Source organism: Microcaecilia unicolor, chromosome 3 (assembly GCF_901765095.1).
Source record: "Microcaecilia unicolor chromosome 3, aMicUni1.1, whole genome shotgun sequence".
Taxonomy (NCBI): domain Eukaryota; kingdom Metazoa; phylum Chordata; class Amphibia; order Gymnophiona; family Siphonopidae; genus Microcaecilia; species Microcaecilia unicolor.
Genome location: NC_044033.1, coordinates 109,652,525 through 109,676,922, shown reverse-complemented (window position 1 = coordinate 109,676,922; position 24,398 = coordinate 109,652,525). Strand labels below are relative to the sequence as shown.

The 24,398-nt window shown below is 41.5% G+C and overlaps 1 protein-coding gene across 1 annotated transcript in view; it reads right to left on the bottom strand.

The window, feature by feature from the left end:
- The window catches only part of CST7 (cystatin F), a 30,053-nt gene extending 6,366 nt beyond the window's left edge, over positions 1–23,687 (bottom strand). Inside the window, exons 1-3 of the mRNA XM_030194837.1 lie at positions 23,598–23,687; positions 9,217–9,380; positions 2,399–2,515 (exon numbers count right to left, since the gene is read on the bottom strand). Of these exons, the coding sequence (XP_030050697.1) occupies positions 2,399–2,515; positions 9,217–9,380; positions 23,598–23,667 (351 nt within the window). The 5' untranslated portion in view covers positions 23,668–23,687. The remainder of the gene's footprint in view (positions 1–2,398; positions 2,516–9,216; positions 9,381–23,597) is intronic.
- Positions 23,688–24,398: the final 711 nt, after the last annotated feature.

Here is a 24,398-nt window from a genome sequence, read left to right as displayed (position 1 = left end):
TAGACAGGGACCTAGGCAGAACAAAGCAGAACACAAGGCAAGGCAGAAGAAGAGCAAAACCAGCACACCAGCAAGGGACACGACAGAAGTGCTAACCTTAACACACAGGCAAACAAAAGAAACAAGGCAGAAGTGCCCACTGTCACGGTTGTGGCCGTGCCCTTATGTTCAGACCTACTGTTTCTCTGTATCTAGCTCTGTGACCTCTCCAGTCTGCCTTTTTCCCTATCGTTGTTCTTCCTGTAAGCCAAGCCTCATTTTGGTCTCCCTGCTTCTGCTTCATTTCCTATTTGTGACATCATCAGCAAGTCCTTTATAAGCACCTGGGAACTATCATGTTTAGCCTTTGCAAGAGGTCTCTTAATCTTGTGTTACCTGTTTAGATCTTATCCATGCTTGGCTTTCTTCCTGAGTCTTGCTCCTGAAGGTCTGTTCTGTGTTTCCCTGAGTCTTGTGTTTCAATGCTTTGTTCTGTTTCTGTGAGTTCACTTTTGAACCTTGATCCTGAAGGCTTGGCTCTAGAGCCACACCCTCACCCTACCCTTGGTGTTTGTATCTGTTTGACTTCTCTTGGCTTCTGCTTTTAGTCTAGCCCTGCTTTTGACTCTTGCTATAGTTAAGCTCCGTGTTTAAGCCACTCTCTGTTCCTGTTTTCCCTGTTCTGTTTCTTGTGTGTATAGTTCTTGTCTGTTAATTCTGAGAGTCTGTAGAAGCCAGCATTGTCCCTAATTATCTCACTGCTATGCAGGTGTGTCTGCTGCCTCTCAATCTGCCTGGCCTTTCCCTTCCAGCTGTGGATGCTGGTAAGCACATTTCTTCTTTGTTTGTTTGTTTGTTTGTCCTCTCTTTGCCTGCTTTGTTTGCTTCCTGGCTCTTGAGCTCTGTTTCTGCTAAGTTCTGCTCCTGCTCTATGTTTGAGCCAGGTTCTGTCCCAGTTCCCTGCCAAGCCAAGTCCCTTTCAGTATCCCGTTCCAGCCAAGCCAAGCCTGCTTGACAATCCTGAATCCTGTCCCTGCCTTGTTTATTGTCTTGCTTCTGTTATTCTTGTTGCCTAGCTCCTACCCTGTCTAGTTGTGCTTTGTCTTGTCTCTTTCAGTCTAGTCCTGTCCAGATCCAGTCCTTGCCTTGTCCTTGTCATGCCCTTTTCTGGACCTAGTTTTAATCCAGTTAGAGTCTTGCCTTGTCCTGTCTGGGTTCCAGTTCTGGCCCTTGCCTTCTTTTCCTTGCCTCGTCTGGATCCGGTTCTTGTGTTGTCCATTGTGTTTAGTTACTTCTGTCCTACCTTGTTGAGTCTGTTAGTTTATCCTAGTCCAGTCTGCTCTGATTCCTGCCTGTGCCAGCCCAGGTGATTTGTCAGCTTTGGTTCAAAGGTTCACCATTTCTGACAGTTGCGACATCCTTACAGGCAAGGAAACAAGGCAGAAGTGCTACAAGCACACAGGAAAACCTTGCCTTCCTTATGAGAGCCTTCACTGATGACATCATGACTACAGGGAAGAGGCACAATGCAAGGCAAAAAGCAGACTGGAGCTACCTCGGAGGCTGACCACTGGAAGACAAGGCGAGTCTGAAAGTGGGGTCACTACCACAGTTGTGACAAGTGATTAAAAGCCCAAATAGGAAAATCCAGAAGTAATTTGTTGACTGCAGAAACTGAGTTACCTCCCTCCAGTGGCGTTCCTAGGCTGCCTGACACCCGGGGCAGATCGCCGATGCCCCCCCCCCCCGAGCGCAGCGCGGGCCCCCCCTGGTGAAATTACACCCCCCCGGGTGCATTTTTAACCTGATGGGGGGGGGGGGGGGTGCCGCACGCCTGTTGGCCGAGTCTGCTCGTTCCCTCCCTGCTGCTCCCTCTGCCCCGGAACAGGCACATGAAGCCTCTGGAAGCTAGTTCAGAATGAACTGGAAGCCGATAAAAAGGGGAAAGAAAGTATATAAGCAACGATATGGGATGGACCCCTGGTGCTATGACCAGACCAATATTTTGCCCAATACAGTATCAGCAACCAGGATGGAGAAGTAGTTTAATGGTTAGGGCGGTAACTCGAGAACCAGGGGAACCTTGTGACTCTGGGCAAGTCACTTAACCCTCCATTGACCCAGGTACAAAATAAGTACCTGAATATAAATATTTAAAATGCTTTGTAAGTGCAGAAAGATGGTACATCAAAACCAAAACCCATCCCTCACCCCCCCCCCCCTCCCAAATTCCTCCATGTTCTGTAATCTACACACAGAGCATATCCATGCTAGGATAAAATTTACTGGCCTTCTTCAGTTCTACCAGGACATTAAAAAAAAAAAAAAAAAAAAACCTTTTACAAGCAGAAGATGAGGAATGTCAAAAGCACAGAATTCCAGCAACAAGTATTCAACAGAAGGAAAACAATTAACTTACCATCTTTAGTGTCTTGTCTGTTTGAAATTCACAGTTCTTTAACTTATAATGTTCATTCTTTCGACACACAGTCCGTCCAATCCTTGCATTTAGCATATACTTCAGTCCTTTCACAACCTAACACCCAAAAATATGGATTTAAGTTTTTCTTAACATATCTGCCAAATGATAGCATAGGGAGGTTAACATATTGCGAGCCGGTTCTGGTCTCTCTTAAAGACAAAAGGGCTCCTTTTACAAAGCCACACTAGTGATTAGCGGTGCCCCAAATGTGACAAAGCCCATTCAATTCTTACATGCTTTGTCAGCATGCAGTAATCATGACTGTGGCTTTGTAAAACGGAACCCAAGATCTATTTGTCAGCCGAGAAAAGAGCAGGTTCATTTTTCTAATCGTGAACAATGTTGCATTCAAATTTGTTAAAAACCGCAGCAAAAAAAAAAGTGATTCACAAATGCAGCACAAGGTCATATATAAAAATTTTACCACTATTATATTCCCAAGTATTTATTTAAAAAGAATGATAGGGTTAGCAGGATGGAAAAATTGAGAATATCGGTAACAATGTTATTTTTTCAGTATAAAATTATAGCAGTTGTCCATTATTTTTAGCTTTTTATTGTTTTACATAGTTTGTTCTCCTAGGCATCAGAACCTAAGAGGCTTGGTGAGTCTTGCTGCTATAGCAAGTCAAAATACTCTCTTTCTGCCAATGTACAGGAACATCATGAGTCCCTGCTCCAGAAGTGCCATGGTGACCTGTCCTAACAACAATTTTGAGCTTGGGCTTTCAGAATGAAAATATATAGAAAGAACTAGGTCTTCCTCCCTCAGAGGGTGTCCAACAAGGAGAATGTAGAAGAGCAGTAGGTGGGGAACCCATCCAAGGGTCCACCACAACCTTAGTTTCTTGCCCTAGAGACAAAAAGGAAGGGGTGAACTGTTTCCGTATTAAGTGAACTGATCAGGGTAGGTCAGCCCGACCCACAGTCACCCCTGTAAGGCACAATACATTTTAAAATTTTATTGAAAAAAAACATTTCTAGCCCACATATCCATAATTTTAAGCATGGCACAATACATACCTAAAAATAGCACATACACCAATAGCCATACATCGCTTCCCCACACTCTCCACGAAGCTCAACAACAGTTTATTGTACAATTAGGTACCAAACCTCAAGAAAACAAAATCATTTTCACCTGCTTTTTGAACGCAAGATAAATCACTCGGGCGGTCCTTTTACAAAAGCACGCTGAAAAATGGCTTGCGGTAGTGTAGGCGTGGGTTTTCGGTGTGCGCTGATCCATTTTTTAGCGAGCTTGTAAAAAAGTCCTTTTTTTTTCTGCCGAAAATGGATGTGCGGCAAAATGAAAATTGCTGCACATCCATTTTGGGTCTGAGACCTTACCACCAGCCATTGACCTAGCGGTAAAGACTCACACAGTAACCGGGTGCTAATGACTACGCATGCCAAATGCCACTTGGTGTGTGCACGAAAATAATTTTCAGATGTGCGCATTGGACGTGCTCCAAAAATGAAGTTACTGCAAGAGCCACATGGTAGTTGGGCGATAACTCCATTTTGGCGCGCGTTGGGTGCGCGTAAACGCTTAGTAAAAAAAAAGGGGACCTTAAATGGATCAGAAACACAATGTCATGTTCATGGTTTCTGCCAAATGAAAAGAATTAGCAGTGGGTAACTGCACATCTTTGTGCCACTTGATGTAGATCTCTAACCGGTGTATAAAGACCAAGGGATGCTGTGAAAATAAGGTACTTCATCCACAAAAGCCTTTATAAATGCAACTTAAATTTAACCTGCCAAAACACCAACCACCAGTGAGGAGTAACTAGAGCAGGGGTTAGATGTTTTTTGCCATGAGAAAAGCTGTCATGCAACGGAATTCTAGATCAGATCACATGTATTTGTCCTTTTTTTGTAATAGAGTGAACCAAAAGCTTGTCTTTAGCTGATTAGGGACCTTATCCATCTGAAAAGAAGCATTTACTACTTAAAAAAATATTCTTTTAAATTTAATACAGTTGGATAGACACCCAAAAGAACAAAAATTTAAACTTCACAGAATCAGAAAGCTCCTTAGAACATAAGAAGTCAGACCAATGATTTAAGCCTCTCACGTATAGGAATACCAGTTGATAATGGAATAGTACAAAGACATCACTTTAAGGAAGGAGGTCTGATCACAGGGAGACTGGATCCTGAACCTCAGATAAACACAGAATGAAGCCGTTGACACAACAGGATGGACTCGACGCTGCAGACGGGGTCTCACTGGTTGCACTACCACTTTAGATAAATTACAAAATTTAAATGCTATGGGTCATAAACAGGTCTTGTGTTTTGCGTTTAAAATTTTAGATTGTTCACAGGGAAATAAGAAACCAATATAGTTATTGCTTTTTGTTTAAGTTCCCATTTTATTTTTTATAAAAATGTGACACCTCTGGGAAAAGGTGACTAAAGTCTCCAGAAACAAAACATGATGTTTTAATGAATTCTGTTAGAGCAAAATCAAATCTGCTCAGTTGTTTCCTTTTGAATATGCATAGCATTGTATTGGAGCACTATTTGAACCTTAACAGTGTTGTCCCAGTTGAAGTGCCTTTTTAATAAAGGCCCATTCAATGAATTAGTCATACATTGGTTTGTTGCATACTTCATGGCAAGGGTGGGCAACCTCAATGTGAGGGACATGACCTAGTCAGATTTTCATGATTCCACCAATGAGCATGCATAAGGTCTATTTGCATTCAGTGGAGGCAGTGCATGCAAATAGATGTCTTTGCATACTCATTGGGGAAATCCTGAAAACCCGACTAGGTTACAGTCCTCAAGGACTGCGGTTACCCACCCCTGCTTCACAGTGATGTATTTAAGTGTGGGTGCAACTGCAAGGATAGGTGAAACGGGGGTCCTCCTTTCTCTCACTACAGCTCAGATCTGCAGGTCTCCGAATCCTTTTAACTTGTGGCTCTCCTGTAGCATTAGAATAAGCCATACTACAGCTGCTCCATAAGGGAAATTCAGGGTCTCCCAGCTTTGCCTTCATGCCAGGGGCCTAATTATGGGTGGGCTCAGGCCCACCCAGCAGTGCTGTATCCTTGACAGCATCAGTATTGGGGGGGTGGGGAGCAGGCTGGGATCCTGCATCTCCCTCCCCTTCCCGCTCTGGCTTCAGTGGGTCCCCGGCAGTAATTCCCACACACTGCCTGCTGCTAATCCAGAACCCTCCCCTCTGTCACAACTTCCTGTTTGCCTTGGTGAGACGCTGCAGAGGGATGACTTCCGGGTTAGCAGAAGGCAGTGTGTGGGAAATGCTGTCACTACCTGGGAATCTGAATAGAGGGAAAGAGAAGACGACAGTGCATGGGGGGAATGCATGGAGGAGACGGGGAGAAAATATTGAAAATTATACTAAGAGGGTAGGAAGGAAGAAATGCAGAAAATTGTTGGACATGGGGTGGAGAGGGATGAGAAAGGGAGAAATCTTGCATATAGGGGTGGAGGAAGAGAAATGTTGGACCAGGGGACACAAGGAAGGGAGAGATGGGGGGGGGGGATGTTGGATTTAGGAGCAGAAGGGAATGATGAACGGAGAGGCAGAAATGCTGGGCCATAGAGCAAGAGGGCAGAGAAAAAGGGACAGGGAGATGTCAGGCTATAAGTGTAGGGAGGGGGAGAAAGAGGGAGCAGATGCTGGGAATGGCGGAACCATGTGGGAGAGGCCATGGGGGGGGGGGGGGGGCAAGAACATGAATGAGAGGCCAGCAATCACAGGGGTAGAAACATGATAATGAAGAGTAGAGTAAAGATGAAAGGGAAGGAGCGAGATGGGGATGGGAGAGCTAGTGGGTGAGAAGAAAATTTGATAGGTAGCTGAATAGATGGCAAGGGTGAAATTTGACTTGACAGAGGCAGAAAAAAAAACAAAAAGGGAAAAGGAGAGGAAACAGCTAAAAAGGAATGATAAATATGTCAGACGGTGTAGTGAGGTAATAGATAGGAGAGAGGAGAAAAGACAAACGGACAGCAGCCACTTGAAGGAGAATTAGCACTGCAGACAGGAAAGCGGAAAAGAGAAACTGGATGTTCAGACCACAAAAGGTAGAAGAGAGAATTTAATTTTGAATGTCTTAAATGGAATATGTTAGCTTTGGGAAATGTGTATAGCAGATGTCTTTGTCCTATATTCAACCGAAAAAAGGAAATGCATTTATTGCCAGTGTGGCAGTACATAGTAAGTTTAACTTCTTGGGGTTCCCAATTTGTGTCTTAATATTTTTATTTCTAATTTGTGATCCTTTGCTCTGTATTTGATGAGGGTCTTGTTGGTGTGATAGTAATGGCAGGTAGGGAAATTGGAGGGAAGGCAGGAAGGAGCCGGCATTGGGGAGGGGGCCCTCTTTTATTTTCTGACCTGGGCCAGAACTCCTTTCTGCCAAGCTCTGCAGAAGCGACAGCATCCTTGAGCCACTGACAATTAAGCATGTATGGGGGCGACAACATCAGCAGTTTAGGGATGTTGCTGCTGCCTGCCAACCTTGGTAAAAGGGAATTCTGGCCACCTTCAGAGAAAGTCTTCAGCTGACAGAGCTTGAGTATCCTTATTAGCTAATGTATTTATATTTTTGAGCTGGGGGTAGGGAAAAGCAGAGAAAAAATGTGCCCACCCACACTTAAGATTGACTATAGGGCTATGCCACTGCTTCGTGCACTGAATGGCTCTGCTCAGCACCCACCCCTAGTCACAGACTGTCACTATGACAACCCAACCCACGCAAGTGATAGGGCCAGGTTCCACAGACCCTCTTAGCACGGGCTTGTGGGCCTGGCACAGAGTTTTCCTTTCAGCAGATGCTGCAGTGCAGCACTGATTTTTATGTTGCACGACAACCACCATAGCAGCAAACCCTGATCGAGGCACAGTAGTGGAAGTGTAGACAAACAAAGGAAGGATATGATCCCCATGATAAAGCATGGATGAAAAGTGAGGAAAGACAAGTGATGGAGAGTATTTCACAACATTCAGTCTCTTAAGACATGTAGTCTATGAAAAACAGAGTCTAAGATACCAATTAACGTCAAAAGAACCTTTCTCACTTTTCATCCACAGTAGTGGAAGCAACACTCAGGAGCTTATTAGAATCCGGCATCAAAGGTAGTTGCCCATGTCAAAATCTGGGCCAGATAAGTAGTGGAGTAGGCAGCTAGGTTAGAACAGTACTGCTCAACCCAGTCCCATCCAGAGTGGAATATGCATGAGATATTTGCATACCAAGGAGGCAGTGCATGCAAGACTCTCATGCATATTCACTGTGGATATCCTGAAAACCCCACCAATGGTGTGCCCCAAGGACTTGGTTAGAGCACCAGGCTCAACATCCAGAAGTTCCCAGTTCAAATTTCACTGCTACTTTTTCTTGGCCAAGTCTCTTAACCCTCCATTGCCTCTGGTACAAAAATTAGACTGCGAGCCCTCAAGGAACAGGGAACCTAGCATTGAGTTAGTACTAAAAAAGGTGCGAACTAAATCCAAATAAGTCTTAAGTACAGCTGAAGTAACACAGGAGATAAGAACACAACTCACCCTGTCTGTCATGTTCACTTGCCTAAAGAATGTATCTAGAGCTTTGCATGCATATATTGTCAATGCAAAAGGTGGTATGAGCATAAGAACTTAAAACTATTAAATCAGTCCTTAAGTTTAAGAGCTATGCTAAACTGAGGAAGAGTCTTTCATGCAATCCCATCCATTCTAGGGTGTGGGGTGGGAAAGAGGAGGAAGGACTATACAAAATGGTAAATCACAAGATATTCTATATGAACATGTATTTTAGTTTGAAGTGACTGGGGGAGGTCAACATTTAGGACTAAATTCACTACCGGAGATGGCGAACGCCTCTACAGAACAATGTAAGCCACATTGAGCCTGCAAATAGGTGGGAAAATATGGGATACAAATGTAACAAATAAATTCCAACTTATAAGGGCAAGTGTATAACTAGGCGCTAGCAGTTACTTTTTCTTGGCATTTATGTGCAAGGGATGTGTAACACTTGAGCATAAGAGATCCAAGTGCTATTTATAAGGCACACATTTAAAGTACAATAGCATGTAACTAAGGGATGTAAATGTGGGCAGGGCTCCCAGCAGTGTGTACCCTTGCCACATTTAGTGAGCTGCAGTGACAGCAGGTATTAGGTTATGCTATTTGTAGCCGAATCTGGAATTTGGGGGATTTGGACGTCCCTGACCGTGTTGTCGGGGCGGGGGATGGACATCCATCTTGTTTTGATGGTGCGGGTTTCCTTGCCCCTGCATTGGGGCGTTTTGCGGGGACGTCCTCATCGGGACTTGGGCGTCCCTTTCGATTATGCCCCTCAATATGCTAATATATCAACCTAAGCGTTTATTCTACTTCTGTATTATGTAGTAGACTTCTACAAATCTAAATTTTGTAACCTCCTTTTTAGCAATACGTAAGCCACATTGAACCTTCCATTCGGTGGGAAAATGTGGGATACAAATGCAATAAATAAATAAATAATAAAATAAAGCTGTCTCTGTGTGGCATCTGAGAGCCTACTTAAGAGATTGTGTATACTTATTTTACTGGCTCTATTGCAATTATCAATTCAAATACCAGCACAGTGGGACACCATGAACTCACTAGTAATACGATATCTACTATAAACATGATGGCAAAGCATGTACAAGGACTTCACTGCAGAGAATAGGAGCCAGTATTCAACATTCACTGTGATAGTTATTAACCACAAAACAATTCTTACCTGTACCATTGCTTTGTCTATATCCAATATCTTGAATACAAAGATATCATTTGATCTATTATTATAGTCATAAACAGCAAATTTGGCTGCTTTCTTAACTCCAGGGTCATCTGTGTTAGCATGTTGGGGAAATCCAGGTTCTGTTGTCCTTTCTGTGTAATTAACTAAAAAAAAATTATATATAATTAAAAAAAAAAGAAGAAAGCACACCCACACAAACCAAAATAAAGTCTTTAGACACTATAGAGGTTTTTAGAAGATCTTCACATGTAAATAGCAATATTTACATGCAAAGAAAAGCATTTACACGTGTAGGTTGTATCAGAATAGAAGCTATCCAATGTGGGGAGGCCAAGCATTTTTTGATTTCTAGAAGACAAGGAGAGTGGTTAAAGTGGATCAACATCAAAAATGCCAATTGCCCATTTCACAAGGGAAATCTGTGCCCACCTGGAAAAAGTAAAAAGGTGTTGGCATATTCAGCTGCCTCAAGGCAGGCATAAGTGCTCATTTGAAGTGCAGTGGTATATAATCGAGGTCTGGGCTATACCCCTCCCCATAGGTGATAATCAGAACCAGTTCTCTCCTTGAATCCCCCCCCCCCCCCATGAGATCATAACTCCCTCATCCTTGGCCTCACCAGGACCCCTTTGTGTCTAGTGAATCTGGGGGCTGGAAGACCAAGAACAAGATGGCTCCTGCTCCCACTAGACATCAGGAACCCCAGAAAAGGTGGATTCAGGTAAGGAGACAAAATTGATTCTCCTGGCTTGGGTTGTGCCATAGCAGCCATTTTGAAAGGCTGCTCTCACATTTGTGGACCCCTCCGCCACACTTGCAGCTTTACAAAATGGTGCTCCTGCTCCATGCAAAGATAAAAGTGTGCAGTTCTGCAACAATTTAAGAAGAGGTTCTGCATTTAGCAGTGCCTCTCACCCCTCTCCATGTACTAAAATTTGCCTCCATATAACCTAACATAGTGGACCTCCGATTGGTGGGGGTCGAGGGATACTTTGGAGGCCAGTGTACAAATAATGCAGTGGAGCCTATAGTTAAATAAAGATAAGCAACTGAAGACTGTTGACTGGAGAACCCATTAAAAAGGAATTTTATTGTAATGTACAGTATCATCACTTTTGTACATAAGGCAAAATAATTACCTCCCCCCCGTTACAAAAAGATCAAATAGTGTATCCCCCAATCCTTCCTCCTTTAAGGCACTCTCCTCTGGTGTCTATACAGGTTGTTCAACGTTGGGTGCCCAGATCTGGGCATGAATCCCAGATGCACACAAACTAATTAGTCAATTAGGCACTAATTGACATTAACTGGCATTTAATTAGCAGTAATTAAGGCATAGGGCAGATATGCATGCAACTCCTATAACATGTGCACCTAAATTTCATACTGCACAACTCAAAAAGGGGACATAGGCAGGCCAGGGGCGTTCCCAGAAATTAGGTATGATGTTAAAGAATACTTGGATTTTTTGTGCCCAATTGCCATCAGTTGGGCATGAAGATTCACCAGGTTTTGGCAGGCAAAAGTCCTCATACCCAAAGCTGGCATAGGTAACCATAGTAACCGCTATTTTATAAAGGTTGCTTAGTGTTCATGACCTTTATAGAATAGGCCAGTGGCTCCCAAACCTGGTTCTGGAGGCACCTCAACCAGTCAGGTTTTCAGGATACCCACAATGAATATTCATGAGAGATCTGCATGCACTGCCTCCAAATCTCTCTCATGAATATTCATTGTGGATATTCTGAAAACCTGACTAGACGGGGTGCCTCCAGGACCAAGTGTGGGAACTACTGGTATAGGCACTGACTTAACACACATCTTAATGGTGTCTAACTTTGGGTAAACGTTACTGCATCTGGCCCTCTACGGTCCACAGCTGTTCCCAGAGGCAGACAGGCAGCCCTTATGCTGGTTTCTCCTTAGCCTCTTGAGCAAGGAACCAAGGCTCCTGTGGGCCTCCAAGTGGGGTAACTGGCTTACTGTAGTTGCACATTCTCCCTTTTTTGGACCACCTCTAGAGAGTCACTTCCTCCCTTGATTTTCTTTTCCGTACTTCCCTCCAAAAGCGTTCAATTCATTTGGGCTACTGTCTCAGAATAGACCACCCATTATTCAGATTGGATTAACACCTTGCAGTTGCTCAAGGAAATAAGGATGTTTGGTAGCCTGCTGCACTAGAAATATGCATAAATAGATCCTTAGCCTTGACAAAGTAGCTTTGTACAAACCCAGAAAATTTAGCCTCTAAAGCATTTGGGTAGACTTACTTTTATTTTCAAACTTTTATTACTGTGCCACATGCTTTGCATGAGCACCTTATTCCTCCATGCAGTTACCACTTTTAAACTAAAAAGCCCTCCATATTTCCATTTAAAAACACCCTAAATATGCATGGCCCAGTGCCACTGTAGTGAGAAAAATGCTAGGTTCACTAACACTTTCAATAAAATGAAAAGCAGACAGCAAAAGCTCCTATCTATTCTCAATTGGACCTGGGGAATTTCCTCCCCCCATGTTCCCCCCCCCCCCCCGGTAGTGCATGCCATTTTCAAACTTTATTGTGGATACCCTGAAAAAGCTGTGTATGTTGAGCCAGTCTGACTTAACAAGGTTACAGCCCCAAATTACTGAGGAGACCATGAGCTGAAACCTCTTCTAGATCCAGCAGACTTATTTTGAGCTGGTTTGTTATTCACACACTGTTTTTATATACCTCATTTGGGAAAAAGGTACCAGAAATCTGCTTTCAGGTTATCAACTCTGGAGGAGGCAGTAGCACATGTTTTTGGATTTTTTGTTTTTTCCCATCTTTTGGAAAGATGTTATTTAGGCTTTAATAGCCTTTTCATCTTTTAGCCATGCTGGCTCTTATACACCTCATCTGGGTTTCCAAGATGGTACTTTTAAACAATGTCAATGCCCAATTTAAAGTCCTAACCTTTACAGGTGCTCCTTTCAGGGGTCCTTTTACTAAGGTGCGCTGAAAAATGGCCTGTCCTAGTGTAGGTGCGCATTTTGGATGCATGCAGATCCATTTTTCAGTGCACCTATAAAAAAAAAAAAAAAAAAAAAAAAAGACTTTTTTTTTTGGCCGAAAATGAAATCTGGCGCGTGTCCATTTTGGGTCTGAGACCTTATTGCCATCCATTGTCTTAGCGGTATGGTCACATGTGTTAACCAGGCGGCTAAAAGATGAACATAATTTTCCGGTCCGTAGTGGACATGCGTAAAAAATGAAATTACAACCTGGGCCATGCGGTAGCTAGGCAGTAATTTCAAATTGATACACGTTGGGTGCGTGTAGGTGCCTATGTAAAGAGACAGAGAGAGAAACTTGGGTCACTATGAGGGGCATTTTAGAAACAAACATCTAAGTTGGAATTTGGACGTCTTTGTAGCACGGGCGTAGCCAGACACCCAGTTTTGGGTGGGCCTGGGCCCAAGATGGGTGAGAATTCCGCCTTGTTCCACAAGTGATATGGTCTCACCCTCTCTCACCTGCATGCCATATGGTCTCTCAAACATCTCCCTCCCCCGCATACCTTTTAAATAGCAGATTTTCACTGGCAGCGAGCAGCAACTAATACACACCGTTCATGTTGGCCCCACAGCCTTCCCTCTGAATAGGCGGGAATACATCAGAGGGAAGGCTGTGGGGCTGGTGCGAGCAGTATTAGTTGCTACAGGCAAAGATCTGCTATTTACAAGGTATGCAGGAGGGACAGTTGTTGGGAGTTTTCGGCTGCTGGGACTTGGGGATCCCTGCCAGTCACTTCATAGGTGTGCTGCTACTGGGTGGGCCTGAGCCCAAAGTGGGTGGGCCTGGGCCCACGCGGGCCCACCCTTGTCTACGCCACTGCTTTGAAGAACATCCAAATTCAGAGGCAGGAAAAGGTAATTTTCGAAAAAAAGATGGACATCTATCTTTGTGTTTGAAAATACCTTGGATGTCCTTGGATTTTCGGCCATTTTCGAATGCAAAGATGTCCAAGTCTAAAACGTCCAAAGTCAAGTCATTTGGACATGGGAGGAGCCAGCAGTTTTAGTAGACTGGTCCCCCTGACATGCCAGGACAGCAATCGGGCACCCTAGGGGGCACTGCAGTAGACTTCATAAAATGCTCCCAGGTACACAGCTCCCTTACCTTGTGTGTTCAGCCCCCCCAAAACCCACTACTCCCAACTGTACACCACTACCATAGCCCTTATAGGTGAAGAGGGGCACAGAGGGTTCACTGTTTCCTCCACAAACGTAACAGGTGGGGGGGGGGGGGTATGGAACGGGTCCAGCTGTCTGAAGTGCACTGCACCTACTACTAAACTACTCCAGGGACCTGCATGCTGCTGTAATAGACCCCAGTATGAGATCTGAGGCTGGCATAGAGGCCGGCAAGTAATATTTTTAATCATGGTTTTTGAGGGTGGGAGAGGGCTAGTGACCACTGGGGGAGTAATGGGAGGTCATCCCCGATTCCCTCCAGTCATCTGGTCATTTCGGGCACCTTTTTGTGCCTTATTTGTAATAAAAACAGGACGTCTTTGCTTTTTTCCATTATGGCTCAAAGACATCCAAGTCTTAGGAACGCCCAAGTCCAGCCTCGACCACGCCTCCGATACGCCCCCCCCCCCTTGAGATTTGGACGTCTTTGCGACGGACTTCTGAGAAAGACGTCCAAAATCGGGTTTCGATTGTACCGATTTGGACATCTCTGCAAGATGGATGTCCAAGTGCCGATTTGTCACTTTTTGGACGTCCATCTCTTTCGAAAATGAGCCTTTAAATGTAGTAGTGAATGGGTATCCAGCTATTTGTATAAAGCATATCCTTTCTTTGACAGCAAAATTTCTCTCTGACCAAATGAGCGTGCAAGGAGGTGTGTGGTGTGGGGAGCAGGAGGGCCTGCCCTGGCTCACCTTTTTTGGGTTATGTTCCCTAATCCAAGGTTTTTTGAAATTGATGGTGGGGTACCTGATGGGAGTTTGGGAGAAAAATAAAGTCACTAAGGCAGATTTATTGCTTTGAGGATTTTTCCTGCCTTCTCACACTGAGAAAAAGAGCGACAGCCTATTGTTAAAGAAGGCATACCTTTTGGGTGTTCTGACCCCCCCCCCAAATGACCCAGTGAAGAATTTGTTCTGATAAAGAATGTGCCTAGAGGCATGTCAGTTCTGTGGAGAGCTTTCAAGAACACATGGGACACTTACTGAACTCGCTGCTTCACTGAGCTAGCATTTGTCTTGAATCTGTAAATTTGTTGTGAATGCTGTGGGAGCCGCAGATATGAGCAAAGAATGGTTGCTGTCTTACTGGGGAATTGGTAGTGATAGAGTACATTGATGTTTTTATATGCTTAATGTGTGTCAGGGTAACCACATGCTATGGTTTGTAATACAGTACTGAAAAAGTATCAACTTTACTTAAGGGGAAAAGAGGGGAGGATAAACAATGCAGAGTGTTTAAAAGTTTCAAAACAGAGAGTGACCCTATATAAAATTTGAAAGCTAAAGCGAAAAAAGGAAAAACTAAATCAAATTGTTAAAGATATGTATGTTGAGGATGAAATTAACTGTCTAAACTCAGTTCTTTTCTTTGTATGCTGCAGAAAAAAAATGTGAGGTTAGTGGTCATTTTGTAAAAAATCAGACCCTCCCCCTTATTTTGACTGATCTAGCATTTTAGTAAAACTCTGTAAGCCATATGAACATAACAGAAGCTTACGTGAAGTTTGGCTTAAGTTCATTTCAACACTAGCATAAGCACTGTGCATCCTGAGGGGAAAGATTCTTCTGACTGAGGTTAACAGCTTCTTCTGCAAATGGAACTAACATCTCTCCTTGCTACCCACACTACTTTTGAGACCCCACTGTGGTTTAACGACAATTAACAGCTCATGTGTCAAAAATATGTTGCAACTTCTTTTGCATTCTTTATCTCAAAAATTATTTGGTTTTTTCAGGTTTGAATTTAGAGAATGATATAGAATTACAACAGTGCCTGTCAATGTTTCAATGTTTTTATAATATAAAGATTACAAAATCAAGCTCTAATGAATACTGAGAAGTGGACAATTTTATTTTGAACAGCGAATATGGAGACTCTCAGCAAAGAGTACTGAAGAGATAATATACACTGGGTTTGATGAGATGGGATGATTTATTTTTTTACAGCTTCCTGTATGGAACAGTGCACGACATTAAATCAGCTCTTATTCTGTTTCTTTGTGTGTGAAATAGAAGTCTTATTTACAAAAAGGCCATCTTCATCTGTACATGAGGGAAATATTAGCAGAAGAAACTAGTCACACTTGATAAGACATTGGGGCGGGGGGAGAAGCTAGGGTATAAATCATATGTTCTCTATATTGTAGATAAAGGTTTCTAACCTGCTGTATCTGCAACATTCTAAGCAGGGAACAAAAAGGTACATACAAAGTAAAACAATATAAAATGAACAACATAAAATAAAATAAATAAAATGTCACTCAAACATTAACAGAGTCATTCATTACCAAAAAGCAGAGCAGCATCATTAATCTAATAATCCATATGCTTGAACAAACATAAGGGTTTTTAGCTCATTCTTAAACTGAGCAATAGTTTACATAGAGCGAAGCTCTCAACAGGAAGGGCATTCCACAACTTAAAGACCCTTAACATAAGATAGAAGACCTATACTCTTCCAACATGCCGAAATGATGGAACTTCAAGCAGCTGTTTTTCGGAAGATCTCAAAGAGCATAAAGGTTGATAACATCTTAGAGTAGAATCAAGTGTCAGGGAAACACATCAAATTAGTACAGAACTTCATAGGAAGCCAATGCAGGGACTTCAAAATAGGAGTAATATGGTCAATGCGACCTCCCTATAATAAAACTTTTACTAAGAGTTCCGAGCAACTTGTAAAGCACTCAGGGAAATACTCACAGTGCCTATGAAAAGGCCATTGCAGTAGTACAGAGGACAAACTACTGGTTGAACAACCTTGGGAAAATCATCTGTAACAAAAAATCTAATACGTCCAACTATTTTAAGTTTATGAAAGACCTTTGAATCATACCCTGAACTTGTTTCTTCATTGATAATGTAGTATCAAGTTGAATTCCTAAATTCCTAATTTCTTTCACTATTGAGATTTCAACTGAATTCATTCTAAATACAGAGAATAGTCATCAATAAAGCCTGACAAAAGAAGAATTTGAGTTTTTGCAAGGTTTAGTTTACTTTCAATCCGTTGAATGATTTTCATAAAACAGTCATAATTTGGGAAAAATGTGTCTGGCAGTAAAAATTGGATGTCAAATCAGCATACAACTTATATTGTACTCCAAGACATTTCAGTAACATGCATGTTATATGAAAAAGATTGAAAAGCACCACAGACAGGAGCCCTGAGGGACTCCAGTTTAACATACAAATTCAGATTTCTCAAATTCATTAAATATGCAGTACCTCCTAAATGAGAATGAACAGTACAGTGCCTGTTAATTCTATTGACTGTAACTGGTTCAGTAAGATATGATTAATGGTGCAGAAATATCTAAAGTAATCAACAGGAACTTTGTCTTATCAAAACCACGTCTTCACACCATCCAAAGATCAACAATGTTTCTGTGTCATGATCTTTTCTAAAACCAAATTGATGTTGATCCAAAATGCCTTTTTTTTTGAAGATCATCATCTAATTGTCCAAACACAATTCAATTACTTTTGCAGAAAAGGGCAGTGAGGAGATGGGATGATAATTGTCAATGATTGTATGATCTAGTTTGGAATCTTTAAATCATAATGACTGCTACTTTTAAAACACATGGTGTAAACTCCCTCATTTAAGGATGCATTAACCACATGTGTTTAAAAAGACAAAAAAATGAACTTTCAAAGCTTTCACTATGGATGGATGAATGAACACTACCCAGTCTGAAGAAGGAATTATTAGCTGTCATCAGAATTTTTTCTAAATGAGATTTTAAAACAACTGAAAACTTGGACCAAAAATATGATAAGGTTTACATATTTCTATGGGAAGAGCATTACTCTCAAATTGAGAAACTATTTTCTGAACTTTAAAACAAAAACCACTAGCAATATCTTGTGAAGGAATCATCTGTTTTAGAAATATTTACTGATGCAAGTTTCCTTATAATAGCAAAAAGCTCTTTTGCTGAAAATGGAGCTTCCTCTATTCTTCTATTGAAATGATTTCTGAGCTTTCAGTCTAACAGTATAAGACTGCAATTGAAAATTATGATCTTCCAAAGTTGGCCAGCAAGGACACTTCCTCCTGGTTGCCTGCCACTCTAAGCATACATTTTTTAACTGATCTGTATACCCAGGTACATAGTTTGAATGAGACATTTCACATATATGGATTGGAGCCATTTCATACAAAGAAACAGTTAGGACTCTTATTCAACTATCTATCAAGGTTGTTACATCTGTCTCAGAACCATCATCTACTAATGAGCTTGATGAGTTTTTATTAAATCAGGTAGCTCATAATGACTTCTAACAGGTAGTTTAACATTCTGGTCTTTAAGCAGAAAGTATTTGTTTAGAGTGATCCCAAAACAATTAAGAGCATAATCGGAATAAGGAACAACCTTGATAAAAACTATTTCAAAAAAAAAATAAATAAATAAATGAGAATGAGCTAGAAGGGAGGATACGATCTGAAAAGAAAGGAGATCGAGCAAGTGACCTCCAGAATGAGTTTTCCCCTTCGTATTGAGACTAACCTAAAGAATCTAAATAATTAATAAGAGATTCATCCTGTGAAATATCATCAACTTGCAAGTTAAAAGTCACATTAAATAAATAGTCTGTGTCAGTAGGTAAATTCAAACCTACTAATAGTCAAGATCACAGAGTTCCAAGATCACAAATAATCGTTGATAAATCTTTTTTCACAAAAGAAAACATACAATAAAGTACTCCACCACCTATTTTACCTGGTCTTCATTTGAGAAACACTAAATATTTTATTTTAAAAACACTTCTAACCTGCCTACAAACTAGGCATTTCCATAAAACATACACCAATGTAAGACAAAAATCATCAATTAACAGAAACATAAAATACTACTAACAATCCAAAACATAAGGTGCTGCTGTCATAACTTCCAAAACTGCACTATTATCAATAAATACTTGAACAAAAAGCTGTGTTTTTAATAATTTCTTAAATTGCTAGAAATTAGTAGTAAAGGAAAGCTGACCTGGCAAGGCATTCCACATTCCTGCTACAGAAAAAGCTGAAATCAGAGTAACGACACAATGTACTGAAGACACCAACTGCAAACTCAGACATTTTGAGAAATCTGATCTTAAAGACCTTCCTGATGTAGACAAGAGTGAATGCCTTGTACCAAGGAATTTTACCATATATATTATTTGAGGAATAATACTAAAAAAAAAACCAAAAAGCTTTTATGCTGCACTTGACATTTCATAGGTAACCAATGAAATCGTTTCAAAAATGGAATTATATGTTCAAATCTAGAAACACCAAAAACCAAACCTAACAGCTGCATTTTGTACTATTTGTAAGTCTTTGATCCTGTACTCTGGAACACCCAAAGAGAATTGCAATAATCAATTTATGACAAATCATAGCCTAATAACACTCCTAAAATCCACTGTACATGACATGGGTTTTAAACGAAACAATGATAATTGATGGAAAGCTGATTTAACTACATGGAGAATTTGTTCTTTCATTGAAAAAAGATGACAGTCCAACATTACATCCAACAATCTTATCTCCTTCTGCACTGGTACACAATTGCACCCACATGAAGAGTCCGAGGCCAACATTCATTCTCTTTTTTTCATTATCACACTTAAATGATGAGAAAATGGATTCAAAACAACCAAATCTTCTGGAGTCAAGTTTCAGTAATAGACATTACCCCTCATATTATGTGTATCAACAAATCATAGATAAATTGATACTTTGTTCCTCACAGACTTAGTATTAACCAACAAAAAATACAAAATATAACTAGCTGCTCTAAAAACAGTAGATTGTATTGGAACATCTTTTACAACTCTCAGATGATACTAAATCTCCATACCTACCATATCCTATTATTACTGGGATAGGACTAAAAACGATCACTAAAACAAAGTCTCAACTAATAGTGAATAGTGTTATTTCCTAGAGTCTGGATATCTGCAAGCAGATACTTTCAGCTATCCCATGGCTTTGATGACATAGTACTGGCCACATGAGCTATTCTTTAATATATATGGTGGTATTGGTGGTGGGGAACCATACCAACAGGATATAGGTGGATTGTGCTGCACAGCTAGGTGATGGACCAAAGCTACATCTCAGCCCATGTCTCAGAGCAGGGACCTCTGTCCTTTGCGTTAATAGAGGCAGTGTATGCAAATAGATCTAATGCATATTGCTTGGGGAAATCCTGAACACCTGACTGGGTTTCAGCCCTCAAGGGCCAAGGATTCCCACCTTAGAGGTAGTAGGGAGGGTGAGGGGAGGACAGTGACAACTACATGATCAGGATAATGATAAATAAGGGTATTCAAGGTTTTCCATATTTACTATATCTAACAAAAGGATGCCCTTGTACAGAGTAAGGGGCAAGGTTGCTGGCAGCACTGTGCTACATAATCTCATAAGTACATACCAGAAAATAGCTAGGCAAGTCAACAGAACATGGCCAGGGTTGGATTTTAAGATGCTGGTGCCCATAGGCAGGGCTGGAAGGTGAAGCTTCTCCCCTAGAGATCATACAGCATGGTCCTAAGTAAATTGAATTAAGCTCCTATTAGCTCAGACATTTGGAATCTTCAGAATTTTGCACCCTAGGTAGGTAGGTACCTACTATATGCTGTTTATGACTAAATCCAGGCCTGGGCAGGCAACAATTATAACCAAAGATATTTGGGCCACTTCTGAACAACTTTGCAGCATATGTACACCATTTGGAACATCACCTAACTTATGTCGTCATGCTGTAGAAGTTAATGGCAGAGCCGACACCCATTCACGTGTTCCCAGGAACGTTAGGATTGGTTGCACATGATGTACATCAAGAAGCATTTCAATGATGTAACTAACAAATAAATAAATAAAATGCCCTGTAGGCCCCAAGTTTGGACATGACACCCTGGGTAAAGTCATTCTTCCCATAATCAACCTTCTAGACCAGAAGTTGAAGGACTTCCAGCAAATGTAGAAGATGGCAGAAAATTAGTATTAATGGAGTATTTCTAGCTACAACTTCAATATGGGCTCAGATCCCTTGGCCACGTGGACTAATGTTTTAGTCACCATTTCTGAACCATGAGTGAAAATGTCTTGAAACCAACCTGGCTTAGTGTGTCTCAAGAATGTGTTGAGCACCTCTGCTCTAGTCTAATGCTGTGTATTTCTGGAAGACAGTGGTTAAAGTGCTGTAATACAATCGGAAGTAATGAAGTTGCAGTGTAACAATAGGTTCCTCCTTGCAGCACCCCATCAGTTGCCACTGCATGATGGCTCTCCTAACACAAGCCATAAATTCAATAGTTAGGAATAGGGTTGGCTTTTGGCCAACTAGCAGCCTGTGCAAAAACTGAAGTTATCTCCACCCCCCCCCCCCTTCCTTGACTGGTGGTACCTTATTTGTCCTGAGCCACTGCTACTAAACATGCCCCTTTTTCTCTCTCTTCCTCCACACATGGATATGTGAGGAGGAGGGAAGAAAGCATGGTACTAATCCTCATTTGTGGCACTCCCTCCAGAAGCTGGTCCTGGTTGGCAGCAGGGGGCACCCACTACTCCCCCCTTCAGTTTAGCAGTATTCTGCAGATTTTGAGGTCATGATCAGAGCCCCTTTGCCACACCGAGTACTGTAGACCAAGTCTGGACAGCAATTGCTTTATTACTCAGCATCCAGCATATCTAGTGAATGGAAGTTCTTTGGTTACCAAGATTGGAAAACCAAGTATAAAACATATATATATTTTGATGACTATGTGCCCTTAAAAACCTCACAAAAGCAGCATAATTGCCGTTAAAAGCAGCCATGAATATATTTACATGCGATTGGGAGAGGGTATAAATGTAGGTGAATATTTTGAGTGTACTATTGGCATGGTGACAAACTAGGCCTCCCAAACACTCAGGTTTTAAGTGGTATGTTTAATCCCAAGAGCCCCTGGTCTCACGAGATGGGCTTAACCTTGCTGCCCGGTGGGTGACAGTTATGGTAGGGACAGCGGGGGATTGTCTAATTCATATTTAAATAGCCTTTGCCACTGAGGCCCCCGCTGGGAATTAGTGAGCAACCCAGGTTGAGGCTGGGAGAAACAAACAAACAAAGGGGCTGTCTCCAAGTTGCAGGGTCTTATTTCTGTAACCCTCCCTCCCTCCCTCCCTTAGATTACATAGGGGTTTTTGTGCTTGGGGGGGGGGGGGGTCGGGTCTACAGCAGCTGGTGTGTCATAGCAGACAGACACCCAAGCTACAGGCTTCAGCTCATTTGAGGCTTCAAGAGCGGGTGGGCTGGAGGATGAGGTGACCTGGTAAAAGAGGCATGGAGACCCATGCCAACACCATTGCCCTAGCTGTTATGGCAGGATGGTAAATAAGGTTAACATAAGTTTTTGCAGCTCAGGTGGAAGTTTGGTTTAAGAATGTTTATGGTTTGATGTTGCACTTAATAAACAAAGTTGCAGCCTATATATTTACCACCAGACTTGTGAGTTTATGGTTTGTGAATGGGGCTGCTGAGAAGGGAAAAGGGAACGGGCGGGGTAGATGGGCACGGCAGGAAATAGTACTAACTCTTGGATCTGAGACCGAGACTCTCTCATACCATCTCAGAGCTGGTGAAGTTAGTCTTCCTTGAAACAAACCATCTGTACTGGATTTTCACGACTTCCCTTGTGAGTAGAAGTGTTTGAGTGTGTATTAATATACATTGCCTTTAAGGGGTACCTCATGCCAGTAAATTTCAGTAACTGGACACTAGGGTTTCACCCCCTCCCCCACACCGAACACTAACACCCACACTTATCTTCAGTGCTTCCTCTACCCCCAATGCTGTGTACTTTAAGTGGTTTGTGTCAGCCTCTTCTAATACTCCAGTTGCTCCTCTACTCAATTTAGTGCCTACAGTGGTCTGTAGGGAGGATCTTCCAATGTTCACATCTTTTATAAAAGTTGTGTGGAACAGCAGAGAGTGTCCTTGTTGTTGTAGGTATAAAATTGGTTTACTAGAAAGTACAACCCAAAATGTCAAATAAGGCCCTATGTCTGTCCATTGAGTGCAGCAGGTGTTAGTCAACATGCAGACATTTAGTTTAAATACAGATTTTTTTTTTTAACAAAAATCTTTCTAGCAATTGGAGGACTGATTTTATACAGCCTAATATATTTATCAACTAGAAATGGTTTCAAAATGCTCCAGATATGCAACTGCTCTACAGAATAAAATGGGGTGCTCTACTCTTTAAAATAAGCTGAAATCATATATTAAAAGAGCATCTGTAATATTTCTGTAAAAAAAACCTCCTTTAATAATTCAGTTTTAGTTCTACTGTTGCTTGTTTAAAATAGATAAAACTGCTCCTCCTTACTTCTAAATAGCCAGAGAATCGAGTCATTTTCTATTAGATAGCATAGTTCACTTAAGATTTTACTGGTGTCAATACAACTAAACTGTCCTGTGTAGTTTCTCTTTCTACAAAAGACCATGATGCAAAGCAGCTAAAAAAAAAGTGAATGCCGAGAAAGACACTTCACAGTTTTTAACTGACCAGCAACATTTGCAGCTCAAGTCTCAGTCACCTCAACGGAAACCACAGGGTGATCATAAGGCTTCGCTCTATCCGGCCCATGCAGCAGTGTGCTACGACTGTCTGTTCTATGCATGCGCTGTGCATCGATGTTTGCATACCTCAGAGAATAAAACGCATACCACAGGCATGTACGTGTAATGTTAAGAGTTTGTAGGAAGGATACTTAACTAACACTCCAGGGATACTACCACGCTCAAGGGCATCTTCTTAATAAATACGCTGGCTACATTCAACTTTGCTAATAAAAAAGCCCTGGTGTTGTAGAGAAAAGCAAGTGGAGCGTGCAAGATGATTTATACTTCCAAGAGCTATTGAAATATACAAATGCTAATGTCACAAAACGAGAAAGTTTAAGCTAAAGGTTCCAACAGAACTTTGTAGAAGCTAAGTGGATCAATAAAAACAAAGTACAAACGAGCAGCTGCTGCAGCAAAACCCTCCAGTAGATAAAATAAAACCTTCCTACCGTTTGCAGAACTGATTATCCAAGTACATATATAAAAGAAAGCTGAAACTATTAGAGGATTAAAGGAGTTTTTTTCATCTTACCAGCTGAGTTCCAGGTGAAATGTACTACACCAAAGCTGACTAGAATAAATAAGCCCCAGCTTCCAGCCATTGCTACTACTTTTAATCAGAGCAGCCTCAGCACTAGTGAGATACTGTCAGGAACGGGGCTTTCACTGTGCTCAAGAGCTCTGATTGGCCAGTCAAAAGACCTCTGGCAAAGAAAACCAAAAACTGAACCTCTTTGTGTCCTTTTCACTTATCTCTTAACATAGTCATTTTTGTCTGGAAAACAAAGATTTTGAAACTGACTTAAGAACCCGAGTGGCATACTTTGTATTTTGAATCGCTCACGTGTGTAAATATAGAGTGTAGAAAAAAGTTTTCTTATTAAGGAGGTGCCAGGAAAGGAGCAGCAAGGCATTCTAAAGACAGTGCTTGCTAGAAAGATGCATAAATTTGGTGGTGCACAATGGAAAAGTATTCAACATGTGGGACAATGCTCTAATGAGGAAAACATATTGATGAGTTATTTTGTTTTGCAATTAGACTTTTTTTTCTTTATCAGTCACTAAGGAGGTTCTAATCAACCTTATGTATCCAGGTGACTAGGGCATGCAGATCTTAAGGGACAAGTGAGTCAGTCCTTTTTTTTAAATTATATATATTTTAATTAAATCCCTTTCCTTTGTGTTTCTTCCTTAGAAGATACCAGAATCCATTGAATCAAAAGCTGATGAAATTCACAACTGTTTTACTTTCAACTCCAACCAGTTGTTCCCCTATCACAGTGATTCTCAGCCCAGTCCTTGGGGCATACCCAACCAGTCAGGTGTTTGGAAT